The 22,453-nt window shown below is 40.4% G+C and overlaps 1 protein-coding gene across 5 annotated transcripts in view; it reads left to right on the plus strand.

Moving 5' to 3' along the window:
• Window positions 1-22,453, plus strand: part of dmd (dystrophin) — a 2,012,228-nt gene that overhangs the window by 1,653,525 nt on the left and 336,250 nt on the right. For all 5 annotated transcript variants that reach the window (XM_043700735.1, XM_043700733.1, XM_043700734.1 and 2 more), the window contains one exon: window positions 6,150-6,304. In XM_043700735.1, the coding sequence (XP_043556670.1) occupies window positions 6,150-6,304 (155 nt within the window). The remainder of the gene's footprint in view (window positions 1-6,149; window positions 6,305-22,453) is intronic.

Consider the following 22,453-nt stretch of genomic DNA (forward strand, 5'->3'; position numbering starts at 1 on the left):
TGTGGGAGGAAACCAGAGCACCCAGAGGAAACCCACACAGCCATGGGCAGAATGTGCAAACTCTGCACAGACAGGGCATGGGGCTGGAATCGAACTGTGAGGCAGCAATGCTAACCCCTGAGCCACCATGCCACTAGTTAGCAATATAAATCATGTGATTGGGCCTTTATTTGACTAATAGCACTGAAACCCAGCATTTCAAGACCTCCCTTTAGATACAGCATCTCAAATCTACTTAGATTCAAACCAGCAGGGAAGAGGTCCAGCTAGATGAAAAGCTACATTTGAGAAATGCCGAGTTGAATCATGGGTTACAGTATTGGCAACATTAAATGGGATGTTCTCAAGAGAGAACAGGAGCTGCCATTGAATGTTTACATTTATGTCACTTTCACTGAGTGGTACTAGAGGAATTTTCAACTGCAAACTGCAATAGAATGCATGAAATTGTATTCGTTATCACAGAAGTCCACCAATCGCCTTGCAGTCATTCGGTACAAGCATGGGTTGTTAGAGCTACAGCCCAAGTATTTAATTTTTAAATGGGTTGCAAGGACAAAATAAAGTACCACAGCTCTGCTGATGGAATTGTCGCAAGACTAAATGTTACAAGGCTCCACTCTTGCCATGAAGTGCTGCCATCTAGTGAAAACTCAGTAAGAACTGACTGCTGCAATATATCCTTTATTGTTTTGTGATATTTTTGAGTGTTTAAAATCCTGTCCTGTACTAATGGGGTTTTGAGGCTGAGTGACTTTTAATATAATCTTTCCACTAAATTACAAACTCAAACCTTCAGCTGCTCAGCAGCAACCTAACATGGAATTGTTCTCAACCAACTAACTGTGCAGCATTCATCAGTTGTTCGACACATTTCGAGTTTCAGATTATTGTGTGAGAAATGTAACATGGTTAGAAATTAGTAATTAAGTTTTGGCTTGTCACAGGAGACTTTTGAATGGAAATGTAGAGCCGTCATTGCTATAGCAAAAGGGTGTTTGTTGACATTAAAATTCAAAGTGAACCTGCACTATTGTCCCTCTGTCTGCTCTACAGCATGGTCCAGTTTTGTTTGGCACTGATCCAGGATAAAACATGGAGGCAGTCAGCAGTGTAGTTAGCAATTCATTGATTTTCATTGCCAAACTTACTGTTGATTGATCTGGTTTCTTACCGCACCTTGAGCCTTGATCTTTGTTCCATGGAATATCAATACAACCATCTATTTTTGTTGACTACTTTTGCTGCACAAAGTCCGTTCCCAAATTTCCTTCCTTCCTTACAGAAATATTTGATTTTTGCACACAATTCCATGGGCATCAACTGCCCTTCTGTACTTCATCTTCACAGCCATTCTTTATGCACGAGACCAGACAGCAAACACCAGGAACTTACCAACATCAGAAGCATTGCAGCCAAGCTAAGTTCACTGTAGTTCATGTGAAAGCGTTTCAGTTGGGATCAGTAAATAAAGCTGTTATTATTATTCTTCCTTTCTACCCAACAACACTGAGAGCCATCGTGGCGCACTATTTGCCATCACATCTGAGTTAGCACAAACCTGACATTTGTTGTTCCAAATATTGTTCGGTACTACACTGGAAAAATGGTTTTGTGCATTATTTAGAGTTGTTTAGATGTTAGTATCTTTCCCAGAAGGTCATTTCCGACACCGTGATTTATGTACTGATATCTTTTTCCCATTAGAAATAAATGGCATGCGTCTTGTGGGAAAAATAGATTTCTAGTTTAGGTTCCCTTGCTGTCATCTTGAACTGGGTCACTGACATAATACTTAACCCTGTATAAGTGCCACTGTCTAAATTCAAACAATGAAGCAATGAGAAATAGAGGGCTGTGTTAAAAATACACGTTAGTCTTTGAGGAAGAGACCAAGAGGAAATTATTTCAAGTCTGTCAACAGTTTAAAACTTTTACATTGACACAAAAGCTTTTCTGTAATTTCGACTCTCAGATCAGATTCTATGTTGCTTACATTGCAACAAAAATTGACAAAAACACAGAACTGTCATTTCAAAGAAAACTTTTTTTGATTTCTCTGATTGAAATGTCAATGTTAATTCACTTACTGAAACTTGAATACCGCTCACCTAGTTGAAAGCAGGTGGCGGGCTGCCCTTCATATATTTCCTCACCCCTTCGGCAAAGAGGATCCTGACTTTCACTGCCCTGAGCGGGTGCTGGACTGATACTGCACGTTGATGTTCCTTGACTTACACTGCTGGGATCCTCTTAGTGAAGGAACCCTTTTACTGAGTCTCGATTACACCTACGACAAACTTCTTGGCTTTGTGTCTGCGTTGAATGGCATGGCAATACAGTAATAATTTGAGCCTGATATCTCCTGCTGAGAAGGCAAAGCACAACCAGGTGTGGCAGTGATGCTTTGAGCATACAGGTTGACTCAGAGCAAGTGAGCGTTCCGACAGCGAGCAAAGAGCCCAGAGATGCAGCTGTTTCAATCTATGAGTTGGGTGTGTGTTCCTAAACACACAATATCCTGGTTGCAGCATTACAATGGTAGTTGCTAGTGCAGCTTTGAAGTGCACAATAGTTATATACCTATTTAGAGAGATTAAAAATCACACAACACCAGGTTATAGTCCAACAGGTTTAATTGGAGGCACTAGCTTTCAGAGCGCTGCTCCCTCATCAGATGGTTATGAGAGAGAGAGATCACTGGTGACAGTTTAACCTGATGATCACCACACCTCAGGCAACAGACGAGGTTAAGGAGGAGAGTCCTTCATGGTAGCAGTGTTGAAATTGAACCCAAGCTATTGGCATTAATCTGCATTGCAAACCAACTCTCCAGCCAACTGAGTTAGCCGACTCCCATTCTTCAGTGGTGGTGCCATATACACAGTAGCTAATCACTAAATTGGATGGGAAAGAAGATCTGACAGGGTTTGGTAGCATTGCACTCCAATTAAATTAGGACATGAGCCTGGAGTCAATGGAATGTAGAGTTTGGGCTTGTTGCTGTGGAGGAGGTTTCAGAGACAGAAAGTGGCAAAAATATTGAGGCTTTTAAAATGATAAAGTTTATACCTGATGCTGCTTGGAAAACAGAGTTGACACATATCAGTTTGAACAAGCACAATCAGTAAGTATGATTTAGTGTGGAATAATTTCAATAATCTGAAGGTTACAGTGAGTCACAGGCTGAGCCTGTCACATGCACTCGAATGAAAAGTTTGCAGTGTTGCCACTTATGGTGCCGTTTTAAGTACAAAGTACCCAGGCGCAGATACTTAAGTATTTGGTATAAAATCGGAAAAAAAGTACAGCATAATAATAAAAAGTAAAAATAAATTAGTCAGTTTACAGTCCTTCCACCCTAGTCATTCTCATGCTGGCACCAAGCCTCCAGACCGCACCAGGAGAAGTCTCCAAACCACGCCAACCTTCTAAATTCAAGGCCTCACCTCCAATCCACAAATGGCCTTGCCTCCCCACGATGGCCTCCAGTCCGGGTCTCGCCTCCCCACAATGGCCTCCAGTCCGGGTCTCGCCTCCTCACGATGGCCTCCAGTCCGGGTCTCGCCTCCCCACAATGGCCTCCAGTCCAGGTCTCGCCTCCCCACAATGGCCTCCAGTCCAGGTCTCGCCTTCCCACAATGGCCTCCAGTCTGGGACTCGCCTTCCCACAATGGCCTTCAGTCTGGGTCTCGCCTCCCCACAATGGCCTCCAGTCTGGGTCTCGCCTCCCCTCAATGGCCTCCAGTCTGGGACTCGCCTCCCCACAATGGCCTCCAGTCTGGGACTCACCTCCCCACAATGGCCTCCAGTCTGGGTCTCGCCTCTCCACAATGGCCTCCAGTCCGGGTCTCGCCTCCCCACAATGGCCTCCAGTCCGGGTCTCGCCTCCCCACAATGGCCTCCAGACTGGAACTCGCCTCCACACAATGGCCTCCAGACTGGGACTCGTCTCACCGTGATGGCCTCCAGCCTTGGACTCGTCTCCCTGCGATGGCCTCCAGTCTGGGACTCGTCTCCCCACAATGGCTTCCAGTCTGGGACTCGTCTCCCTGCGATGGCCTCCATACTGGGACTCGTCTCCCCACGATGGCCGCCAGTCTGAATCTCACCTCCCCACGATGGCCTCCAGTCTGGGACTCTCCTCTCTGTGATGGCCTCCAGTCAGGGACTCGTCTCCCCGCGATGGCCTCCAGTCTGGGACTCGCCTCCCCACAATGGCCTCCAGTCTGGGTCTCACCTCTCCACGATGGCCTCCAGTGTGGGACTCGTCTCCCCGCGATGGCCTCCAGTCCGGGACTTGCCTCCCTGAATCAACCTCCTGTGCAGGACTCTCCTCCCTGCACCAGCCTCCAGTCTGGGACATCCCTCCCCACGATGGCTTCCAGTCCGGGTCTCGCCTCCAGTCTGAGTCTTGCCTCTCCACAATGGCCTCCAGTCTGGGACTCACCTCCCCACAATGGCCTCCAGTCCAGGACTCACCTCCCCACAATGGCCTCCAGTCCAGGACTCACCTCCCCACAATGGCCTCCAGTCCGGGACTCGCCTCCCCACGACGGCCAGCAGACTGGGACTCGCCTCCCCACAATGGCCGCCAGACTGGGACCTGTCTCCCCGCGATGGCCTACAGTTCGGGACTAACCTTCCCACGATGGCCTCCAGACTGGGACTCGCCTCCCCACAATGGCCTCCAGTCTGGGACTAAACTCCCCGCGATGGCCTCCAGTCCTGGGCTAACCTCCCCATAATGGCCTCCAGACTGGGGCTCGTCTCCCAGCGATGGCCTCCAGACTGGGACCCGCCTCACCACAATGGCCTCCAGTCTAGGACTTGTCTCCCCAAGTGGCCTCCAGACTGGGACTCATCTCCCCGCGACGGCCTCCAGTCTGGGACTTGTCTCCCCACAATGACCTCCAGTCTGGGACACCCCTCCCCGCGATGGCCTCTAGTCTGAGACTTGCCTCCCTGCACCAGCCTCCAGTCTGGTACTCCCCTTCCCATGATGGTCTCCAATCCAGGACTAACCTCCGCACAATGGCCTCCAGTTCAGGACTCCCCTCCCTGCGATGACCTCCAGTCGGGGACTCCCCTCCTCACAACGGCTTCCAATCCGGGACTAACCTCCCCACAATGGCCTCCAGTCTGGCACTCATCTCCCCACGATGGCCTCCAGTCTGGGACTCAGCTCCCTGCGATGGCCTCCAGTCTGGGACTCCCCTTCTCACAACGGTCTCCAGTCCGTGACATGCCTCTCCACAACAGCCTCTGGTCCAGGACTCACCTCTTCCATTCCCATCTAAGTAAATTTTAAAAATTAAATGTTTAAAGAAAAACACAAGGAAAATTAAGAAAAGAAGTGGATGGAGTGGACAAGGACTGGAGCCACAGTTCACCACCATGTTGGCTGGAAGGCAAGGAAATAGCCACAATCCTGAGGTGATGCAGACTGTTCGAATTATAAGATGCATGTGTAACTTACGGGAATACTGTACAAGGGAGTCGATCTTTGTAACCTAAATATGAGGAAAATTTGTTCAGTACACTGTAATCTGTACACTAAAAAGAATTGAAGTTTCAGATTTATAAAAGGGATGCAGAAAAAGATTTTGCATGAAAAGTCAATTGAAATGTTTGTCAGATTTCACATAATGTGAAACTGAACACTATTCTGATACTTATGTGTACGTTGTAGAGATATTGAAGGTACGGTGAATTGAAAGCCCCGCACCAGAGAGGAATAATTTGTTATTTCAGAGGCTTTTGCTTGTACACTGAAGTCTATTAGTCATGGACATTAATCAAAAAGGCAGTGTTGCAAGGATTAGAAAAAGTGCGATTGTTAAGTCTTAACTTGTCTTTTTGATTGTACAAAATTAGCAATGCAAATGTCTGTTGCACAGGTAAAGCTACATCAATTGTAAAGGAGATTAAAAACAATCCTGAATTTAGCAACATAATTCTTACCCATTGTTTTATGCAGCTTGCAAAGGGATTTTCGATTACTCTCAGTTTGAGGAGGAAAATAATTGCACATGTAATTTGCATTTAAAGAATGAGAATAATCCACACTAAATCTTCCCCCTCACTGGTTTTCATTAGGTTTTTCTTCCCTATATAATATCAGTCATTTATTTTAATTTGTTTTTCAGCAATTCATGAAGGAGCTGCGGCAGTGGCAGAGAAATGTAGACATAGCCAATGAACTTGCACGGAAGCTTTTGCGGGATTACTCAATGGACAATACCAGGAAGGTGGAACTGATGGCAGACAACATTAACGTTTCATGGGCAGCCATTAATAAAAGGTAATCTGCAGTCATATATTTTTCCTTTCCTTGAAATACTTTTTGAAAAAGATATCAAGTTTAACCTTTCCAGGGTTTACAGATTTAATATCAAACAAAGGACTGCAGATGCTGAAGATGTGAAACAAAAAAAGAACTGAACTGTTCTCAAGAAGAGTCACTGGATCTGAAATGTTAACTCTGCTTTCTCACCACAGATGCTGCCAGACTTGCTGAGTTTTCACAGCAATTTCTGTTTTGGTTTCTGATTTCCAGTATCTATACTTTGTTAATTTTTAGTTCAGGACAGAAGGAAAGCTGAATAAGAGACAATAAAAGCGAAGAGTGAGAAAGCAGATTATCTGTGCTGAATACAATCCATATACTGTAATAATGGGCTGATGAGTATGTGGAAGTGGATGACTGTGCTCAAAACAACCCATGTCATAATTGGTCTGGGTGTGGGGTGGGTAAAAAGACATGGAAGGATGGAAGGAGGCTCTAAAGTTATTGGACTCAACATTTGTCCTGAAGTCCGCAGGGTCCCCAAGTGGAAAATGAGATGTTCTTTTTGTTTACAGATTTAATCCTGCTTCATAGAGGCAGAAGTTTCAAAAAGCTTTATGCTCCAGTCCTGACCACTTTCATACACATTATTTAGAAATCAACGCTTCAGATAACAGCAAGAGGATAACCAATTCAGTTGGGCTCTAATAGGTTAACAATTTGCATTTAAAGTCACTGTAGTTGTAGTTGCAGAGCATTTGATTTGCTTCTGATGCTGGTGGTCATACACAGTTTTAGGGCTTATGTGAATTCTTTAATACTAGCATACAGAATTGAACAGAGAGCTATATGACTCATGAAGAAAATCCCTTCAGTCGAGGGAGAAAATGGCTACTGGTTTGTAATAATGTTCTAATTTATTAAAAATTGTAACAGGAAAATATATGTCCCACTTGATGGCAGAGAAATAATTTCCCTTGCTTATCTATTGGATCATTCATTCAGGTCCTTTTGTGGGTTATTTCAATACAGTTATTAACCTTTTAGAAACACATAGATTAACAATCGTGTTAAAATAGTTTACTTTGCTATTTAATGTGCATGTGCTAACTGAAGCAACACTGGAGAAAATGAAGTCCCTAGGTATGTGGATATTAATTGCTGTCCCAATTGTCTAACAGTTCACTTATTGCAAGTGGAATACAGGGGAGACAGGAAGGAACCTTTCCCCTTGGCGGAGGGATCAATGATCAGTGGGCATTTAAGATAAGGGGCAAGAGGTTTAGAGGTGACGTAAGTAATAAAGAATTATAAAGGAGATGGGAATCTGGAACTCACTGCCTGTAAGAGTGGTGGTGGCCGGAACCCTCAGAACATTCAAAAAGTATTTAGATGTGCACTTGTGATGTCAAGGCACACTGAGCTTTGAGCCAAGTGCTAGAAAATGGATTAGAATATTTAGGTGCTTGTTTTTGACTGATGCAGACTCGATGGGCTGAAAGGCCTTTTTTGTGTTGTAAAGCTCTGTGACTCCAGAGTGCAAGGAGCAGCAGCATGCATTTCAAAGGAACTGAGATGGGAAGAAAGTGAGAAGTTGGGGGAGATCTATAGTACCATACTAACAATTTGTTTTTCATTGTGCCTTCGTTGAAAGAAGATTTTCTAGAGCAAAACGAGAATGGTTTGATGCACTATTCTAATTATATAAGCATGGCATCCATGCGACAAAATCCCACAAATGTCAACAAGATAGATAATCAGATGAGCCAATTTTGTGGTGGTGTTTGAGGGAGAAATGGGTGACATGAATGCCTTTGCCTTTGCTGGTCTCTTGGACCCCTGAAAGACCATGATATGTCTCCTCCATAGTCATCTACACCTTCCATGTCTCCAAGACCACTACTGTCAGTGTGGGTCCCTCTTTCAGAAAAAGAAGGCTGCCGTGAACACATGATATATGCAGAGCTGTAGTGTTGAGCTGAAGACCCAAAGGCAGATGACTCATTAGGATAAACTGAGTAGATTAATTTTGTATCTAGCCCATCTTGGTCAGAACAGGCATTGGCACACCACAAAACATTAGTCTTTTTTTACCAAAAATGGTAACAAATGAATTTCATGTTCATTGATCCTTACATTAAAACCTAAATCATATTTTTTTCATCACACCCAATTTGTATTTTTTTTTAAATGTTAATTTGCATCTTCAAGGAAAAAGAATGGTTCCTCTAATATTGGCCCTGAAATTGGCTGTGCTTTCTTCCTACCTCTAGTTACATTGCCAGCTTCTTGAATGCCAATCCCATATTTTCCCTGACTTTAATTTTTTTTTATGATGGACTTGGCTTCAGCTGCAATGTAGGCTCAGCACAGGGAGGAAATAAGCTAGCGATAGAGAAAGAGCTTTTGTTCAATTGTAGCAGCAACTATTTCTTAAGGCTGAAAAGAATTTCAGCACAAGGTCATACAGATTCCCAATACAACAACTAGTGTAACCATGGTGGATCTATGCAGTTTTTGATGGAAGTAACAAAAAATTAACTTTATTCTCAATGGTGCAATTATACCATTGATAGCTACAACCTGGATACGTGTTCAGATTTGATAACAATTATTCATTTTGCTTTTTTTTTCACAAACTTAAAGCTACCTTGCTTCACAAATAGTTTGCACTAATGCCCAGCTAAGTTGGCAGGCTTCCCTGGTATTTCAATACCTTATTACCCTCTTGAGCTGCCACAAGAACTGTGGACATTATGGAGTGACATTTCTCAAATGTCTCAAGACATTTTCTGTGATTTATTTTTGCCATCCACATTTTTGGTAAACGGATTCCTCAGCCAGTTTGGCAATAGCTCATCACAGAACTGTCACACCCCTGTTGCTAGGTTTTTATTTTGTGGTCTCGAATTGCTTCAAATTAGCTATTTGCTGCTATGATACCAACAACGCATTTAAAGCTTGTTGCTACCGGGTCTTTTATTTTTCAACCAGCTGACAGTTCAGAACTCCAAAGAAATACACATACCACAGCTCAACAGGGGTAACATTGTATGAGAACAGCAAGGCAGTTTAAATGTCCTTAGATCAAATAAGTTAGTATTCATTATAAATCATTAGGGGCTTCTTTAATGACTGCTGCTATCCCAATACGTTTCTTCCTTTTCCAGTTCTTTTTCCTTCTCTCCTGACATTACTGGGCATAGTTCCACTTGCTCTTGTTGCTGCTGGTACAAAAATTATAGATGTGATGTCTTGTGCTCTCCATACCCTTTATCCATTATTTTTAAAAAGCTCAATAAATCCCCTGGGGCAGTAAAAACACAGGGAAAAATAAACAAGCCAATTTGAAGGAGAACTTCTAAATGTGTCCTGAAAATGCTAGAAAAATGAGGCAAGTCAGGCAGCATCTGTGGAGATGAACAGAGTTAATGTTTCAGCTGTATGACCTTTCATTAGACGGATATCAATCCCAACATGTTAATCATCAGAAAACCCTGTCTCCCCAAGACTTCTTAATCTATCCCAGCTTTGACTTGTGGAAACCTAGCCACCCTAACTATGCACATTTGGAAAATGCTTTGTTTTGACTGCAGGTTGCAGTTTTGCCAATGATCACCAACATCTGAAAGATGTAGGATTCTGGAATTCATTTTGGACATGGATATCATTTTTATAAGCGGCCTGGACTTTATAGAGCAGTGGTGCCACTGGGAATTTCATAATATTTTGCCTGTTTGGAGCAAAAGAATGAGGAAGAGAAAGAAAGAAACACAAATTTTGCTTGTATTTCTGCCAAATGTTGGAGATTATCTCCTGAAATTTATCATTACTCTCTCAACTATATGTACAAACATGGTCAAACATCCTTGCACTTCACTGTTTGTGGGTAGTAGCACCTCCTCATGAGTTACTTGTGACATCTATTTCAAGATAACCAACAGACAAGCCCCAGTGGAAACCTATTATAGTAAAGGCAGCCATTTTGAATATGGGTTGAAAGGGTTTATGTTAAGAATACTATAAGCACCGCCCACAATGATCATGTCACATGGACTTGCAGGCAGAACAGCTTAGGATCTCGGAGGATGAAAACCTGACCCTCTCAGAGTGTTATAATAATGTGATTATCAATATGAACTGTAATTAGTCGTTAACATGCAATAAGCTACTCATTATTAAATACAAGCCCCTCTTCTGTTTGGACCATTGAGATATCTTCTACTGCCACACTAGGTGAAGTAGGCCCTAGAGATCTCTATTCCTGAAGAGGGTAGTGTAACAGCAAACCTACCATACAGAAATATCAACATACTGAATGGTTGCACTTACGAAATGGTGAGCAGCAGTGTGCATTTTGTTTATCTGCCTCATACAATATGCTGGAAGTGGTGGAGGTCTGGAACCTTTTCAGCATCTTCACCCCCCTCAGCTTTAAGTTCTTTGCTCTTGCAGACAGTCAGGAGCAGGGGAGAGCTGAAGATTTAAGAAGAAACCATCATGGTAAGATTACACAAGGAAGCAACTACTGTCAATGCTAATAGCATTGCAGATGTGGTAAAAGATATACTGGCAGCAGGAAAGTTAAGAGCTCCATGAAGAAAGGGAATTAGTCACTCCAAAGGAGATACAGACTCCATCACATGGCGGTGATCTGTGGGGTCAGCTTTGAGTTGGTGTTCAGCTGAAGAGGGAATGGACATCTGAAGCTCCAACAACAAAGTTAAAATGCCTGGTGGGCACGGAAAGTATTTTAAAATGTGCAGTCTGTGAAAGCAAAATGTAAAGGATGTATTTACAGCTCAGATCAACATCACCGCTGTAGTGAATGAGCATCACAATGGACAACTCCAGCGAGAGAAACCAGTTTATACTGAAGTCACAGATCCAGAGATAACACAAAATCAGAATTAAAGTAATTAAGTGCCAGTTTAGAAACTCGAGTAGTTTTGGTCTAATTGAAGAATTAAATTTCAAAGTTTTATTCAGGTTGCTGAAAAAGTAGGAGATCCTTCATTGAATTGTTTCAAATGTAGAAATTTATTTAATCCACGGGAAGTGGGATAGCACTGTCAAAAGAAATGGGGAAAATTATTCAGCTGTAGAAAGAGGGAATCATCCAGAAATGAAAACTGTTAAAGAAGTTGGATTCATTCAGTAAGATTGTAAGGATTGGAAATCACTTGTTAAGTCCACAAACAGTGAGATTATCCAATGGAACTGTAGAAAAGGTGGAAACATCCATTTCTGCCACTGAAGTGAGAAACTTCAATTTAGCTACGATAGGTAGATATCCTCCATTTTGGCCACAAAATGTGGGAAAATCCTTCAGTACAATAGCATAGAGCATCAGCAATGCTACTGTTGCAAAATTGAATTATTTGAGCAAGGTAAAGAATCATTTTAAGATGATATGACTTGGAACATGTCAAGGAAGATTTAATTTCAGTGATGGACCAAATAGAATGCAGAAATTAGATAATGTGGTGAAAACAATTCTCAAGATGCAGACTAGGATTCAAATCAGAAGCTGAACAAGTAAGTGCAATTCTGCATACAATTGGGAAAAAAACTTATGATGTTATAGCTCACCAAGATGTAAACAAAGAAAAATGTACTAAATGCCTTTGACAATTACTTTAACCTCTGATATAATAGAATTCTTGAAAGAACAAGATTTAATATGAGTTCAGCATCCAAATGAATCCATGAATGATTGGCCTAGGGCAGGAATGAGGCCCAGTGTAGGTCGTCGTGTATTTTTGGCAGTGCAGACTCAATGGGCTGAAGGGTCTCTTTACTGTATGATTCTATGAAATGCAACAATTGTTGACGTGAAGTCAGAGTATATAAGAGACATAGTTATTGACAGAATTATTAATGACATTCCTGATGAAATGCTTATGCTCAAAACGTCAACTCTCCTGCTGCTCAGATGCTGCCTGATCTGCTGTGTTTTTCCAACAATGTTCATTAATGAGTCTGTCAAACCTAGATGCTGTCCAAAAAAGACCTGACTCTGGAGAACACCGTTAAGACAGTGATGAAGCAGGTATCCAAAATCAACACAGACTAAACGAAAGGTGAGAAGATCAACCTTGGTACATGAAGAGTCCATTCAATTCTTCAACTTCAAATCCATAAAAATACATGAAAAACAAGAATTGTGATTGAGAAAGACACCAGATAGAGTACCAAATGTCTTTGTCAATGCTGTGGAGAAAATAATTTTCACAGACACAGACAGTGCCCAGGTATTAAAATAAAATGTTTTCTGTCACACTGAGGTAAGTTTTCAGAAAATTTCAGAAAATTTGTCAAATTAGTGCACAGTCATAGAAAACATTAATGAAATTAATGAGAAATTAATGAGATGAAACAGGTAACATCCGGAGGAAACCTGATACAGAACATTTTTACAGACATTTTGGCATTCTGATATTTGTATAAATGATTATCTTAAGAATTTCAAGTTGGACACTGGACTAAGTGTTGTTATCAGATAGAGAACCATGGTTGCGAAAACAATGTTAGTACTGACAGCATGGGAAGTACAGATTCCAGGATGCATATCACTGAAGGTTAAAGGAATGCTACAAGCAACTCTGATACAGGAGCCACCAAATATTAGAAAAACTAGATATCCATCATAACCAAGATTTATCACACTTGAGTAGGAATGCATGTCTTGACCCCAGATATCTTCAAATGGTGGAAGGAGTTAGGTTTGTTTATGTCAAGGAACAATTCATGAAAGGACAACCAATGGAGGATTTTGTAGGCCTCAATAGAGGCTTGGCTGAGCCTAAGCAGAAAGTAATATCCATTGAGCTTTGCTTTGTGCACATAGGAAATTTGTTTCATGCTGTTTGAGAACTTATGACTCTATGACTATGACACTCAGACCCGAATTTGTGGGGAGATGTACTTATGATTTTAAAGGAGCCAATTTAACTAGGTTTCCTTGAATTTAAAAAATATTGTTTTATTATTTATTATTATTTTGAATTTATTAATGACTAAATATGACAAGATACAGAAATTTACACCGATTATGAGCAAAATGTGAATCTAAAAGGATAATCATTTAAAATTAAAATCTCTGAATTGTTCACAAGAGCAAATAGTTGAACATTGCAGCCATCATAGTGCAGTGTCGACTGCTCCTGTTGACTCTGGTAGCTGACAGTCTTTTTTTGATTTTTGGTTTTGTAAGCTTCAATATGATCAAGACATGCAGAAAAAAATCTGAAGGGAATAATGGGCTTAATTTCAAGTCTCTGTGTCAGGCAAGATACTCGTAGCAATGATCCTGAATGTTACTGTACTGTATTTGCTTCATCAAATGCCATATATTGGTGTTTGTGAAGGGTGTGATAATCCCAGACAACTATATCTACTGTATGAATTTGCAGCTTTGGAATGTTTGGCTCTGAATTGCTGAGCTAGAGTCAAAGCTGCAAACATTCTAGGACATCACCTGAAGCAGTTACCTTCCTTAATAAGTAGAACTCTCAGAGTTAGTCTTTTTGTGTTGCATTGAAAATCTTGCCATGTCTATGAAGGGTTCTGTGCAATTACCTACTAATTCCATAATATTATCAATTTCACTTCCATCTCACTCTGCTTGTCATTTACCTAAATTATTACATTGTTCTACTACCTCAGTGTTTCTCAAGATTTTGCAATGTTCCGTCACCTGATTTCTGAAACTCGCTTTGCCTGACACCTATTTTTCTTTTAGTTGAACCATGGCCTTAGTTATACGAACGTAGAAAGTAGAAGAAGGAACAAGTCATTTGACACTTTGATTCTGCCCCCACAATTAAGATGATAGCTGATTTACTTATAGCCTTAAATCAACTTGCTTAACTATCTTTTAGCTCCTTAATTGATTAAGAATCTGTCTGACTTAGCTTGAAAACATATTCCATTACCCTACCTCCACTGCTTTCCAGAAGAAGTGGAAGCAAAGCAAAGGACTCTGCAACCCTGACCATTGTGATACTATGTACTTGCAGATTGATTGAAAACTATTCAAGTCTCTCCCTTGGGACATTGAGTGGGTTACGTGAGCATTCCTCCTTTCACCTGCTTCTCAATAAGATCTGCTCCATTGGAGAGTGTAAACTGGAGGCCTCCCCCAAGTCCAGTGCACCACCCAATGCACACTAATTGCCTTGTTCACTACTTCCATCACCCTATCATGAACTGCAAGACATTCTATTCCATCACAGAATACCTGGTCTATGTCTCGTCCTGGGTTATTATTATAACATTGCCTCCTTGCATATCAAGACTGTTCACTTTACATTCGTGCTATAATGCATTGTGAGATAATCATTTTCATACATTAAATAAGAGTTACATTAAAGTCCATAATTCCATGAAGAAAACCTTGAATGAAGTATTCCAATGCCAGAGTGTGAGGTAACATCATGTTGGATACTTCTACATGCAAAGTCGAGTGGAAGTTGGGAACTCGCTTCCTCAAACAGTGGTTGATGATAGTTCAGTTGCTAAATTTAAATCTGAGATCGTCAACTTTTTATTAAGTAAGAGTATTCAGGGATATGGGCCCATGGTAGACATATGGAATTAGGCCACAGGTCGGCCATGATCATCTTGAAGGATGGAGCAGACTTGAGGAACTGATTAGCCTACTCCTATTCTGAAGTTCCTATACATGAGGAACTGCTAGATGAGTGGTGGGGGTGGGGTCTTTAAGTCAATAAGGTCCCATCAACATGCTGAAGACATTGCTGGAGCACGATATTCATCAGCAACCAAGAGTTATCCATCAAGATATGATTAATATGCACTTCAACAGCATGGCCATATTTTGTCTGTCATCATACGGATCATTGTAACTACATTTAATTTGCAGCCAGCAATGTAACTTTGGAAGACTGAACCAAAAGATATGCAGCAAAAGCATTCCAGGGAAAGAGAAGCCAAGAAACAAAGAGTTTTACAGTATGTGAAGCAATCCAATACGAAATAACAGCCTCACACTCTCCCGAAGACCTTTAGCTTCTCCTGTTTAAAATATTTGTACATTTTTGCCTAATGCAGTGGGCTCTGTCTCAAACACTCAGTGCAGTAAAGAGCTATATGTCTCAATAGTCTGTTGCATTAACAAATTTCTCATGATGTCTCCATTTTTACTGCCATTTTAAAATTAATGAACCCACAGCACTGAATCGCCAGTCGGAGGAATCCTTGTTCACTCCTTCAAAAATCCCTTCTAACTAGAGTGAGGTACCTGATTAAATTGTGCCCTGCTCTCAATTGTACGATCCACCAATATTCTCACTCTCTGATACCACTGCATTCAAAGATATAGAGTATAAAAGTAGGCAAGTTTTGCAAACGCTGTACAAGGCACAAGTCAGACTACAGCTGAAATACTGTGATCAGTTTGGGCCCTTATCTGAGGAAAGATATTCTGGAATTGAAGGCAATTCAGAGAAGGTTCACTTGGCTGATACCAGTTATGGAAAGGCTGTGCTATGAGGAGAGCTTGAATAAATTGGGCCTGATCATGATTTCCCCATGTTCCCCTCCCCCAAGAACTGGGAAAATTGTCAGTTCTAGGTCCTAATTGTACCAGTCAATCTCTGCATTCATGTCTGCATGTGGAAAGTTTCTGAACAATTTAATTCAAATGGGTCTTAATTTCAGAGTGCTGCCTCATCCTGCGATATACAGACAGGTGATAGTTGGAAAATACAAGAACGAGAGCTGATCTTATTAAAACATCCAAATTCTGAAAGGGCTTGACAAGGTAGATATGGAAAGGTTGCTTCCCCTTTTGGGAGAATCGAGGGGTAGAGGACATAATCTCAGAATATGTTGTCAGACACAGATGAAGATTAATTTCTTCTCACAGAGAACACTAAATCTGTGGAATTCTTTATTGCACAGGCTGTTGAGACTAGGTCAGTGAGCATATTAAAGACTAAGATGGACAGATTTTGTATTAGTCAGGATATCAAGGATTATGAGGAAAAGGCAAGAAAACAGAATTGAAGATTATCAGATCAGCCATAATCTCATTGAATGGCAGAGCAGAATCAGTGGACTGAATCGTCTACTTTGGCTTCTACGCCTTTTGATGTTATCGTATTCGCTTGGTATCTCTCTGACATCTTTGGGAATCTGCGAATCTGTCAGGAAACAATTCAATGCCCTTTTAAATATAGCAAGCTTTTAAAGTCTACAATAAACCATGATTTCCCCATGCTCCCCTCCCCAAAGAACTGGGAAAATTGTCAGGTCCTATTTGGATTAGTCGATCATCTGCATTAATGTCTGCATGTGGAACTATTTAAATCAATTGGGTCTTAATTTCAGAGTGCCTGCTTCATCCTGCAATATACAGAGAGGTGATAGTTACTGTATCTCCCAGCACCTCATATGTTAGGTAACTAATTTTAATTAAAATTGTAAAACTTGGTCATAAATATTAAATGCAAATGTAATTTTGTTTTAATCTTTCACAGCATGTCACAGTGCTGGCTGGGCCAGCATATACTGCCTTTTCCTAATTGCACTGCTGAAAATGGTAGTGAACCACCTTCTTGAGCCACAAATATCCATTTGGTATGAATACACCCACAGTGTTGTTCAGAAGGGATTTCCACAATTTTGACACAGCGGCTGTAAAGGTTGTGATGATTGATACATCTCCCGCCCTTGTTCTTCCAGGTGATACAAACTGTTTGCAGGTCTGGAAAGTACTAAAGCAGTACCGTTACTGAGGTTCACAGTGCATTTTGTAGACAGTAATGACTGTACTGCTACCACTGTGCTTCAGATTTAGAGGGAGTGAATACTGAAGGTGGTGTAGGAATTGCCAATCAAGCAGGTTGTTTTGTCCTGGTCAGTGTCAAGCTTCTTAAGTATTGTTGGAGCTGTACTTATCCAGACAAGAGGAGAGTATGCCATTTTGCCTTGTGTTTTGCTGATACTGGACAGATTTGAGGGAACCAGATGAGTTATTTGCTACAGAATTAACTGCCCCTGACCTTGTTACCTCTGATTTCATTACTGTGACAACAGAAATAACTTGTTTGAGTGACCTTTTAAGGTCACCAAAGTGAAACTCTTTTTGAGAGAAGTTTCAACTTCATAGAATAATTAAAAATTGCAAACGATAATATCCCAGACACCCAAATGAGCACAGCATAGCAAAATAATTGTAGAAAAACTTAGTCCTTATATCATTAGATTTGTGATACAATCTTTATGTTGACTTATTCTACTTGATAGAGTACATTTTCCACTGACCTTCAACAAAGAGCAATGGAATAAACAATTAGAATATGAATGAATACATAAATTTCAAACTCAATAGATCAACATTGATAAAAGTACTAAATAAAAATCAAATGAACTGCTGACGCTGTAAATTAGAAGCAAAAAATAGAAATTGCAGGTCTGGCAGCATCTGCAGAGAGAACTCAGAGTTAACATTTGTGGTTGAATGGCCTTTCCCCAGTTCTGAGAAAGGGTCAGTCAACCCAAAACGTTAACTCTGATTTCTCTTCCTTGGTAACAGTACTAGTAAAAAGACTATTGGTAAAATAAAAATCACGTGGTTTGAGAACCATGCTGCAGAAAGCAAAATTGGAAGATGCATTCTTTTTCACAGCTAGTGAACCGGACTCATGCCTTTGATTTTAACATATGTGGGAGGTGATGGATGGTTGAATGACCTTTCCCTAGTTCTGAGGAAGGGTCAGTCAACCCGAAACGTTAACTCTGATTTCTCTTCCTTGGTAACAGTACTACTAAAAAGACTATTGGTAAAATAAAAATCACGTGGTTTGAAAACCATGCTGCAGAAAGCAAAATTGGAAGATGCATTCTTTTTCACAGCTAGTGAACCGGACTCATGCCTTTGATTTTAACATATGTGGGAGGTGATGGAAAACTAAGCAGTTTTTATGCATCAGGTGTATCAAGGAATGTCTGCCAGAATGTACACAGGAGTTGACAAAGAAGGTAGTCCGTGTGGAGTGAACTGTGAGAAGGGTCTTCTTGATCTCTGTTCATTACACCCATAGTAAGCTTACTTGGATCAGAGAGGTGTTTAAGCTCATTGAACTTGGATCATTTAGATCAAAGCAATCTTCATATTTATAATTTCAGTTCAGCAATAAATTCATTGCATACCAATTTTTGAAAGAGAAAGCTTGCCTCAGATGAAAAAGTTAAGAAGAATTGTGATCTACAATTTAATACAGAAAGGGGTGTTTACATTTGTGTGTTTAGCTATTGCAACTGTAGTCAAAAAGACAGACCATGTTTGACTATGTACATGATTATAATAAAAATATCACAGATGAGTTCTGGAGCAGCCATTATATTGTTTAACAGTTATTTCTTACCCCAAGACGTCTAAAATGATTACAATTTTATATATGTGTGTGGAGACTCAAAACTTAATCAAAAATATCTCTCTACATTTTTGGGGCCAGACTTCTAAGTTGGACAGTGGTGAATGCTTCAAGTGCAGCTTATTATCTAAACTTCAATATAATGCAAGGAAGACAAAACTGTGTCTCCCCCTTGCAACCTTCTGCCTTGCCATGACACCAGATGACCTAGATACATACCTTAAGGGCAGCAACAAGCACCATAGAGATAAGCGATTTGGATGAGAAAATAGGAGGCATTGTTAATAAGTTTGTGGATGACACCAAAATTGATAGTATAGTCAACAGTGAAAGATGGTTATCTAAGAGTACAAAGGGATCTTGATCAAATGGCCAATGGGCTGAGGAGTGGCAAATGGAGTTTAATTTGGATAAATGAGAGGTATGGCATTTTGGTAAAATGAAAAAGAGCAGGACTTATGCAGTTAATGGTCGGGCCCTGGGTAATGTTGTCGAACAGAGAGACCTCTGGGTTCAGTTCACAGGTAGACATGGTGGTTAAGGAGATGTTTAGCACACTAGCCTTCATTAATAAGACCATTGAGTACAGGAGTTGGGAGTTCATGTTTCAGTTTTACAGGTCATTGGTGAGGCCACGTTTGGAGTACTGTATGTATTTATGGTCACCCTGCTATAGGAAGAATATTATTAAATTGGAGAGGTTTCAGAAAAGATTTACCAGGATATTGTTGGAATTGGAGGATTTGAGTTATAAGAAGAAGCTGGGTAGGCTGGGACTTTTTCTTTGGAGCATGGAAGGTTGAGGGGTGACCATATAGAGATTTTAAAAATCATGAGGGGCATAGATAAGATGAATAACAAAGATCTTTTCCCGAGGGTGGGGGAGTTCAGAACTAGGGGACATATTTTTAACATGAGAGAAGAAAGATTTAAATAGGACCTGAGGAGAAACTTTTTCACACAAAGGGTGGTTTGTATGTGGAATGAACTGCCAGAGGAAGTGATACAGTTATAAACATTTGAAAGAGATTTGGACGGGTTCATGAATAGGAAAGGGTTAGAGGGCAAGCACAGGCAAATGGGACTAGTTTAGTTTGGGAAACTTGGTCAGCACAGACGAGTTGGACTAAAGGGTCTGTTTCCATGCTGTATTACTCTATGACTCTATGGTGCATTGGAAATTCAAATTAATAGTTTCCCAGGAGCTACAACAGGTTTTAATACTTCTAACCTTTCCTAGGCAATTATTCAGGTTAGTAACTTAGAACCCTCTCAAGTCACCAACTCTTAACATAGAATTGGGGATCCCATTGGATAGTTTCAGATATTGGGAATTTGCGCACTGGAAGTTTCAACTTCCCTTAGAGTTCTAGCAGACTCAGCTGCATGATCTCAATGCATAACTCCATTCAATGTTGCTACAACAACTGTCTTCCTGTAGAGTCTACATTGCTGTGATGTCTTAACTATCCTGCACATGCACCATACCAACCTAACATGTTTGAGGACTTAACATTTGGCTTTTTATCTCCAAAAGAAGAAAAAAAAACCATCAGGTCGATGTACACTTTGTCTTCTCCAAACTTATGATGTCAGTGAATTGCTCAAGCAGCAGCTTTCACATCTTATTTTTGTCTCATATGTTAAGAAGGCTTTTGTATCCTCTCATTTTTGTACAAATAGATTTACCTACTAACAATTACAGAAAGACATGTAGAAAGCAAAGAGGGGGCAGGGAGTTGTGGAAATAGAGTTTAATATATGAATTTCCACTGGATGGAACCGCTTATCAAATGTTTAGGATAACCCACAGGTGTTTTGAACCACAGGCACCGGGGGAAACTTCACAGATGCATAAGTAGCTGTTGAAATATATTTTTCATTTTGTGAATATATCTTTACTGTAGCTTTTAGTGCAGTTTTCTTTGTAGGTCTTTTATATTGAGATTTATTTTTCATGAAGTCCTGTTGTTCATGAAAAAGTTTGGCAGCAACCTCTGATCATTTATTGAGGTGAGTTTACTTTTAAAGAAATGTAATTTCTTGTGCGGCTGTTAAAAATGAAAGACAACATGCAAGGGAGTCTGACAAGAAGCAGGTTATCTTTTTTTTAAAAAAAGTGACAAAACTGCTTGTCTGTGGCAGATATCAATGATTTCATCCTGCTGCAGATTAGCCCGATAAAGCTTTCTCCACTGAGGCTACGTTGTAACACACATGAATTAGTGATATAGTGAGATCATGACATTGATTCGTATCGAGTCATAGGGTCACAGCATGGAACAGACACTTGCCAACCAGTCCATACTGACCATAATCCCAAATTAAACACCTGCTTGCTCCTGTCCGATATCCTCCAAACCGTTCCTATTCATGTATCTATACAAATATCTTTTAAACATTGAATTGTGCCCACATCCTCAGGCTATTCATTCCACATGCGAACTACCCTCTGTGTAAAAAAAATTTGCCCCTCATGTCTTTTTTAAATCTGTCTCCTCACATCTTGTAATCTCCTGTCCTGGGGAAAAGACACCTACCATTAACCCTCATGATTTTATAAACCTCAATAAGGTCACCTCTCAACCTCCTACACCCCAGTGAAAAAAGTCCCATCCTATCAAGTCTTTCTTTATAACTGAAAATTTCCATGCTGGCAACATCCTGGTAAATCTTTTTTCAACCCTCCCCAGCTTAATAATATCTTTCCTATAACTGGGCAATTCGAACTGGATGCAGTATTCCAGAAGAGGCCTCACCAATGTCCCCTACAACTTCAACATGATTTCCCAACTGTTATACTCAGTCTCAGTATGCACTGCATATCAAGAACTGTATTGGCTTTGTGTTTCAAAGGGTGAATATTGCATTTGGTTGGTATAAGGAAAAGGAAGACAAGTCTTATATTTATCTGGTATCTTCTATGATCTCAGGATGAGTTAAAGTGATTAACAGTTAATTTAAAGTTTTGAGTTCACTTTAACATTAATTACAAAACATATACTGTTAAAAATCACACAACACCAGGTTATAGTCCAACAGGTTTAATTGGAAGCACTAGCTTTCGGACCGCCACACCTATTGGACTATAACCTGGTGTTGTGTGATTTTTAACTTTGTACACCCCAGTCCAACACGGGCATCTCCAAATCAAAACGTATACTAAATTTGACCTTTCTCTGCACTTTCTCTGTCGCTGTAACATTATGTTCTGCATTCTGTTGTATTATTCTGATGTACTTATATAAGATATGATTTGTCTGGATAGCTTGCAAAACAATACTTTTCACTCTATCTTGGTACATATGACAATAATAAATCCAATCAAATCAAGTCAAATATATCAGTTGTAATTATAGACTGAGATTCAGAGAGCCAATCTAAAAGTTTACCAGCCCTAATTAGTTACTAGACCAATTCCAAGTTTACATTTGTTTTGCATTTTATTGAATTCATTAAGTTTACCATAGAAAGTACAGTGATTTTTTGTCAATCTACTTTGCGATGCTAATTTGTGACACTGGTTGACCTGGATCAGGTGTTTTTTTCCATTGACTGAAGTTTTCCTTCTCTCTTCAATTTTCCCTCCAATGTACTGAATTACTGAAACCCAGACCATGTCAATTCTGAACAGCTACTGCATCATTAAAAGCATCCTGAACTCAAGTTGGCTTATTTGTTTCGGAACATTATGTGACCAACCTTTGACTAGCTAAATAATATGTGCTGAATTCCTCATTTGTTTCTTCAAAGTCATGAT

This window comes from Chiloscyllium plagiosum, chromosome 12, assembly GCF_004010195.1.
Source record: "Chiloscyllium plagiosum isolate BGI_BamShark_2017 chromosome 12, ASM401019v2, whole genome shotgun sequence".
Lineage (NCBI taxonomy): Eukaryota > Metazoa > Chordata > Chondrichthyes > Orectolobiformes > Hemiscylliidae > Chiloscyllium > Chiloscyllium plagiosum.